The 7,944-nt window shown below is 40.7% G+C and overlaps 2 protein-coding genes across 3 annotated transcripts in view; both read left to right on the forward strand.

The window, feature by feature from the left end:
• Window positions 1-5,533, forward strand: part of ildr1b (immunoglobulin-like domain containing receptor 1b) — a 6,960-nt gene extending 1,427 nt beyond the window's left edge. The window contains exons 2-9 of one of the 2 annotated variants that reach the window (XM_034886303.1): window positions 1,218-1,388; window positions 2,064-2,213; window positions 2,347-2,466; window positions 2,884-3,030; window positions 3,244-3,369; window positions 4,220-4,401; window positions 4,471-5,112; window positions 5,304-5,533. In XM_034886303.1, the coding sequence (XP_034742194.1) occupies window positions 1,218-1,388; window positions 2,064-2,213; window positions 2,347-2,466; window positions 2,884-3,030; window positions 3,244-3,369; window positions 4,220-4,401; window positions 4,471-5,112; window positions 5,304-5,342 (1,577 nt within the window). In that variant the 3' untranslated portion in view covers window positions 5,343-5,533. Of the gene's footprint in view, window positions 1-1,217; window positions 1,389-2,063; window positions 2,214-2,346; window positions 2,467-2,883; window positions 3,031-3,243; window positions 3,370-4,219; window positions 5,113-5,303 lie in introns of both variants that reach the window. The other variant, XM_034886302.1, reaches the window with a different exon arrangement.
• Window positions 5,534-6,948: 1,415 nt separating this feature from the next.
• Window positions 6,949-7,944, forward strand: part of me3 (malic enzyme 3, NADP(+)-dependent, mitochondrial) — a 12,031-nt gene continuing 11,035 nt past the window's right edge. The window contains exons 1-2 of the mRNA XM_034886300.1: window positions 6,949-7,074; window positions 7,541-7,725. Coding sequence (XP_034742191.1) covers window positions 7,546-7,725 — 180 coding nt within the window. The 5' untranslated portion in view covers window positions 6,949-7,074; window positions 7,541-7,545. The remainder of the gene's footprint in view (window positions 7,075-7,540; window positions 7,726-7,944) is intronic.

Consider the following 7,944-nt stretch of genomic DNA (forward strand, 5'->3'; position numbering starts at 1 on the left):
TATACACACACAATTTACTAACGAAGAGACAAAGTAAAGCAATAACGTTTTACACATGAGAGGCTGGAACCTGCACATTTGCATGTTTCCTTGGAAAGTTAATTATCTCAGGTCTACATCACAAATTTAGTCTATGACTCAGAATACTAATCCCATTTTACAGTTTTACAATGTATGCACAAGTATTTTTTGTACACTTCTATAAAGGTTGTGTGGAAAAATACCTAGTTTTGTCTAAAAACCATGAAAACTTGCAGTTCAGTTCTGTAAGCTCTTTATATTTCTGTTTGGACAGGATGGTTCATAGTTTATAGTTCAGTTTTACATTGTATTCTCAGACCTCATTTTATTCTACATTAATAAAGGCAACGCTGTAGACAGGGAAGGGGGCACGACATGCTGCAAAGGGCCATAGGTTGGAATTAAACCCTGGGCCACTGTGGTGAGGACCGATCCTTGGTACATGGGGCGCACACTCAACCATGTGAGCCCCTAGGGCCCCTATTGATTAATACTTTTTAAAGCAGAAATTCACCGTTTCTGTATGATAGTTTGGGACTGTTCAGATAAAGCATGCAATTTGAACACATCAAATTGAGCTCTGGCAAATATTGATCCACATTTTTCACTCTTTTCTGATATTTTAATGGGTCAAACATTTCAGTTATTTCTTAACATAACTGGCAGATTAGTCAATAATGAAAATAGTTGTTAGATGCAGCCCTCATTGATTGCTGTTTGTATTTTCAGACATAAATTAACTGGGAAAAAATGCCAACACATGTCCGTGACAGCCACTGACAAACGTGCATCTCTGTCCGAATTCTGTGCGACCACTGAAAGAGAAAAGGTTTAAACTTTGATCCGACCCGTAACTGATGCTTCTCTCAATAAACTACAGTTATGATCATAATTATAAGCAATTACTTCTAATGATATAGAACAATACGCACACTTAAGGACTTCTCTTGTAAGCCATTAACCAGTTTGGTGAGATTCTTATCAATCCAGCATTCAAGAGCAGAGCTGTGACACAAACACGTTTGAGTATTGGTTTATGTGTGCAGTTATTTTATATCCTGGGAAAACCCTGACAAACCTTTTGGCAAGGTTTGAGATTTGCTCTGCAAGTCACTCTAAATTACAACTGAGAAGGGTCTGGTGTCGACCAGGCTAGTTATTTTACATGTTACCATTATTCTTCCTCCTTGTGTCAGAGCTGCTGTCCATCCAGGTGATTGTTCCAGAGACGCAGAGGAGTACAACTCTGTTTGCGTCTGTGATCATTCGCTGTGACTACTCCACTTCAGCAAACCCACAGGATGTCCTGGTCACCTGGAGGTACAAGTCCTTCTGTAAAGACCCGGTGCTGGAGTACTACTCCACAGGTGAGACTGCAGCTGGAAAGAGACACAGATTTGAATGTGCAATGTACACAGCTGAACCAAACCTTTTGGAAAAAGAAAAAAAATAGTGGTGTACATACACACATGGCAGATGGAGAGCTGTCGTTCTTTAGAGCACTTAAGATTAGTTTAGTTTTTATGACCACCATTCATGGCTTGATATTTTTATATGTTCATGCTCAGAAAAGTTACCAAAACGGCAAATGTTGTGTTCATTTTCTTTTCGTATGGATGTATTCTTACATTTTAAAAAAGAAGAAAAAAAGCTGTTGGTCATTCTTAAGTCTCCTGCATTAGTATTATAATAGCAGCATTTTGTAATATCAAGATAAGTAAAGAAATATATGTTCATGACTGTAAGCACACACTAATGTTGAAGCCGCAGTAATACACACACACACACACACACACACACACACACCAACACACACACATTGAGATGTGCAAAGAGAGGCTGTGTGTGAGGACAAAGAGGGTTATTAAATTATAATGCAGTGATTTTAGTTATATTAACCTGCTGAAGAGCTGGTTGTTGTAGTTTTCATCTGGAGGACTTTATTGCCACAGTTAGGATGGTTTGAGTAGTATGAGGTAGACCGATGTAAAAAAATGCAACAAGTTGAAGATATCTCATTGTATTTTCCTCTGGTTATGAAGCCTTTCAGACTGCTAAGCAGCTGGGTCAGGACCCCACCAATGACTGCCCGGACAGCCAGCGGACACTCCGCACAGTGATCCAGAAGAGGGGCGTTAATCAGCCCACCCTGGGTTCAGACTACAGTGAGCGCAAAATTACCATTCAAAACAGTAAGTCTGATCCCATCATAACGACACTGTTGATATTTCAGTATCAGTATAATACATTTTAATATGATTATGTTGCTTCTCTAAGCTAGAGCGGATATTGTTGTTAAAGTAATGTGACGTTTTCTGTGAATAGAGGCTGACCTGGTCATCAGTGAGGTGATGTGGTGGGATAACGGCGTGTATTTCTGCACCATCGACGCTCCCGGTGACACGACGGGTGACTCTGATCGGGAAGTCAAACTCATCGTGTATCGTGAGTTTCCCTCAGTTAAGGCTGTGCCAAAAAGAATTTTCCCAATTTTCTCTCATCGTTATTAAAACGGTTTGCATAAGAATACCATATTATAATGAAACTCTAAACAAGATAACCATGAAGCCATCGTCTGTCCTTGTGAAAGGCGCAGGATGTTTCTGGAGGCAGAGCATGCGGAAGAGATTCCCAGACTGAAATCAGATAAACTGACAACATCGACTTTGTTATTACTTTGTATCAACATCCAATTTGCGGCTGTAGAGAGCTTCCAGTTAGGCCTTTTCTGTACTATTCTGCAGTGTGGAAGCTGTCTCCTTGTGCTCACAAGTAAAAATGAACATTGTTATAAGTTCAGTGGTCTCTGTCTATTCTTGATAATGTAATTATTCTAATCATGCGTCTTCTTACCTATTACAGACTGGCTGACCGTCCTGTTCATCATCATCGGTGCTCTCCTCCTCATCATGCTCTTCTGCATATGTTGCTGTCAGTGCTGCCCGCAGAAGTGCTGCTGCTACGTCCGCTGCCCATGTTGTCCACAGACATGCTGCTGCCCAGAGAAAGGTACATGAGATGCTTTTTTGTTTTTGTATTTATTTATTTTTTACCCAGAATTGACAATTTATTACTTTTTTTGAAGCCAAAAGCTGCATCACACTTTACGGATTGTTTCTCACAAATCTTTTTTCTCCCGCAGGTTCTGTACTTGTTTAAGCCTATGTATGGAAATACAGAGTCACTCAAACCTTTGACCCCCCCTCTTTGCTCTGATTTCAGTTGTGATGCAGCACAGGATGATCCAAGAGGCTCAGAAGGCTATGGCTCCTTGGATGAATGGTCAACCCATTTACGCTCCCATTGGCTCTAACGCCTCGTCCCAGGGCGTCCCCATGCTTTACTCAGGTGAGTGTCACAAAAGTACACACAAAAGTCAACCATTCAATGCTCTGTTGAACGTTCTTAGCATCATTCTGTTTGGTTTCAAAAGGGGGATGAGTACTTACTGACTTACTGAATTTTATAAATTTAATATATTTATATTTATATCAAGGAAATAACACATTGTGATGAAATATGATTTTGATGATGGTCCAAAAAATTCTGTCTTAATTGCTGTGTTAAGCTATTATAGCATTAACCATACTTAAAATCCCATTTAGTTTCATATGTTTGTATTTCAGTCTTTAATAAAAGAAAAATACTGTCCTTCAACGTCTACTCCCTCTTCTTTGATTGATGTTCAGTTTAGCAATTTTTTAAGTGAATATTAATTGTTAAAAAAATATGAAGTAACTTTTTTTACCTACCAAAACATGCAGATAAGGTCAAATTCATTGGGTTAAGTGTCTTTCTGCAACTTTACAGTTCAATTCATTCTCACCACTCACAGCGTTTTCAGCCACAGCAAGCAGCTGTTTTCAGTGAAAAAAAGCAAAACATCAGACAACATATATAAAATAAAACAGCTGGTGAACATAGTGGAGCAATTAGCAACTAAAGAGACAGATATTTCCTTTTGAAGTGAGTGTAGAGCAGAAATGGAGTTAAAGATAATGAATACTGGACTCATCAGGTAGACACAAAATCAAATCAAAAGTAATCATTTGTATGTTGCTCCCTATCTGCTGGATGTGTACATATAAAACTATTTGCAAACAATATCAAAATGTATCATTGTTACAGCTTGTTTCTGATGGCCCCGAGTGCCAAGTAGTAAGATTGTGTCTTTCTCTCTTTGTCACTTTTGTTTCAGGCTCATACTTGGATTACCCCACCAAACAAAACTATGCCATGGCTCCCATGCAGCTGTCCCCCATGGCCCTGCAGCATCAGCCTTCTCCTCCTCCTCCTCCTCCTCCTCCACACCACATGAACGGCAGTGTGCACGGCAATAACCGCGGCACTGGCCAGGTGTTGGACTACCTGGAGAACCAGGTGAGGGGACTGGATGTCGGAGCACATCAAATGGCTCCACACGCTCACCAAAATATGCTCCCAATGCAGCCTCAACTTCAGCCGGCTCCTCAAGCCGTTCCCTACACTCCAGGGCCCCCTAGTATGTTGTCGGCCCTGGATGAGATGGGGGTGAGAGGGCTGGAGAGAAGGGTGATCACCCTGCCTCCTATAATCCAGCGTGTACCCAGCTTTTCCACACGCAGGGAGCCTGGAGGTGGAGACAGAGCCAGAGGTGGGCCCAGGATATCCAGTCAGTCCAGTGGGAGTACAAACCGGTCTGGAGGGGGTCACCAGCGCGGCAGTCGTGGCTATAGAGACGCCTCTCCTCCCAGACGGGGGATCTTGCGTGAATGCAGCGATGACTCAGAATGGGAGAGCAGGAGAGCAAGAGCGCCACACAGGAGTTTGAGGAATGAGAGAGTAGGTTCAGCCGGGAGTAGAGGAGGTGGATCCAGGCCGCGTACTCGTAGTCGTGACGACCTGATGGAGGAGCTTCACAGCAGAGCATCTCGGAGGGAGAAGAGCTATTCACCTCCTCAGCGTCGCAAAGGATCCTGGAGCTCAGATGAAGAGGAAGACAGCAGGAGAAGGAAAGATGGTAAAGGGAAGGATTGGCCAGAGAAACCCCCCAGCTACTTCTCCATTGAGACCCAGCCGGGACGCAGCCGCGGGAACTACGAGCATCTTTCTGTAAGATCCAAATACTGACATACACTCTGATCCAATAGACTGATGAAAGTTTTTCTCTGTTAGCTTTCAGTCTGTTACTTTTCTTCTTTTCCTTCTTTTTTCTCTTGACTTTTTCATCACTTTTTTTGCATTTCTTAGTCTTGTTGGTAATCTATTGAATCATCATATCTCCTGTCACTCTTCTCTCATAGGATAGAAGTTCCCGTAGCGGCACCAGCGTAGTCATCTGAAGCATTTCTATATCTTTTTTAAAAAACTTGTCCCTGAATGTTTCCAGAACGATGAAAATGAAGACAAACCGTGGGTACCTTCGTCTGTTCATAGGCTTGCAAAAATGTAGTTGTTGTTGTGAAATTTGATAGTGAGTACTGGAAATTCACTGAATATACTTTTACTCTGTATATTTTTATGTATTTGCAACTAAAAATATGATTTTTTTTTTTTTAAAGTAGAAAGAAACAGTTCCATCAAGTCTATAAATTGCTAGGTCTGATTAGTTCTAACTGTATTACATGGTGGTTTGTCTGGTGATGGAAAAAAATATCCTTTTGGTGTTTGTGAAGTGAATGTTTAACAGTTTCAACAAGCATAAATTATTTTTACCTTTTTATCCATAGTACCATTATTAGACAGTAACTTCAATAAATAGTATGCTGCTTGGACATGGTGGACTTCCTGAACCTTTCAAATCTACCAAAAACAACTTATAATTGGGATTTTCATTAATGTTTTGTTAGAAACATGAACAGAGATGTATCATGATGATATGTGTATGTTTTAAATAAACCTTTTTAGATACACCTAGTGTGAAGTGAGTTATTTATGTACTTTTTATACATTGTAAAATCTGAAGTAATCCCTTAAACTCAAACGAATTTCCTAGAGATGGACTATCAACTGGACAAAGTGTGCAACTTCCCTCGGACGTCCACTGGTAACTGGTAATTTTACTTCTTACTTATTTGGAAATTTACCCTACTAAGGTAAGATGTTGTAAAGTAAGAGTTCTTGTGTCAAAATGTAGTTATAAAACCATAATTATGTTATTGTTGTATTGGATGGGGATTGTAAGAATGAAGTCAGATTATGTAACTGTATATGTAAATTTATCTTTGATTTATGTTTAGATGTAGAGTGATGTTTTATGTTTATAAAATTAAACTACATTATATCAAAATGACTGAGCTTTTTTGTATATTTTGTGAATATGTTGCTTATTGTAATTTTTTGTTGTCAATGCAAATCTGCTGATTCTGCTGTCTTTATATAGAAATGTAACTACAATATATTGCATAGGATATGGCTCGATATACTATATACTCTCAGTTGCCAGTTTAACATGTACATCTAGCTAAAACTGCAGTCTAACCTACCTTGAAGGAAATGTTCAGTGTATGTGATTTTAGAGATGTGTTCATTTAACTTTTGTGATTTTGGAGGCTGAGAGGTCATAATAGTCAGTATTGCTGTTGCTGTGACTTTGGACAAAAATACAGTGAAGCTGCCATTTGTGAAAAAAAACTAAGAGTAAGTAAAACTAAGAGTTGAACACTAGTCTGTTTACCCACAACTGGGTTTTTTTATGCCATGAAATTTAAACAGTACCACTGTCCTATTACAATGCAGTCAAATAGCATAAAGGCATGCTTTTATACATTATGAAAGCGCTACAAGATAATCATGTTTCACTTTGAAGTGCAGATCTATGTTGAAGCTGAAGATGGAGCCAGTGTTTACTGACCAGCAGGGAGGAGGAGCTGGTTGGTTGGCCCGCCCCTTAGCCCGCGAAGCTGCTGTCTGATTAGTGGTGAAGTGGGGCTGTCAATGTTGTGAAGAATCGACATCCGACCCAGGTTCCTGTATCAGTCATTGATAACATATCGTTAACGCGAGCACCGGGCTAAAACGACGAATCCTATGAAGATTGAAGTCAGGGGCACAGCAGCTTCAAACCGTTTCCAGGTGAGGCTAACTGAATATTAGCTACCCGCTAGCTAGCATTAGCAGTTGCGCAGATTTTTTTCCACAAATACACATTCAATTATGAAGAAAACAGCTGGCAGCTAACAGTAAGCTAGTCTGATGCAGCCGCACACAGCAGCATAATTATATGAACACACTAAACACATCGGCTCAATCATTTATATACTTGATCATTATATTTGTATTATTTATTCGCACTATACGGGCTGCTATGACACGTTTATCACTGTGACTCAGCTTATATTACGTTAAAGCTAGCTAAAGCTTAAGATTCACTCCTCACTCTTGGAGCGGGTTATTTACAGGAAGACAGACTCGTTGAACTTGATATTCAAGGTAATGGTGTGGCGTTTTTAGACCGTACGTCCTTTTCCTGAACTGGAAGGTGACTTGTACCACCTACAGCATATAACTGCACTCACTCACTATATGTTGTTGTCTGCAGGCAGCATGAACTCCCTCCCAGGAAAAGCCCTTCTGTCTCTGTGCAGGCGCACGGCGGCAGCGGGCGGGATGAGGGTCTTCGCCGGTTCCCCTGTGCGCGTCTGCCACTCCGGGACGGCTCGCAAGGGCAGCGTCACCACCAAGAAGAGGGGCTACGACATCACCAGAAACCCGCACCTCAACAAGGTGAGCTCACCGATGTGTCCGGTGCATTTTCTTATTGATCACCAGCGGCAAGCCCAAATTCCTTTTTTTATACCACGCCGTGGTGACAACAGCAGGTAAAGTTCAGGGCGTGCCCACTTCTAATGGATGTGAGGACATTATACTCGGTTATATTCATATGAACATGTAGCACTGCACAACAGAAGATATATATCTTATGTTAGACATTTCAGTTATTGA

The sequence above is a fragment of the Etheostoma cragini genome, chromosome 11 (genome assembly GCF_013103735.1).
Source record: "Etheostoma cragini isolate CJK2018 chromosome 11, CSU_Ecrag_1.0, whole genome shotgun sequence".
NCBI classification, from domain to species: domain Eukaryota; kingdom Metazoa; phylum Chordata; class Actinopteri; order Perciformes; family Percidae; genus Etheostoma; species Etheostoma cragini.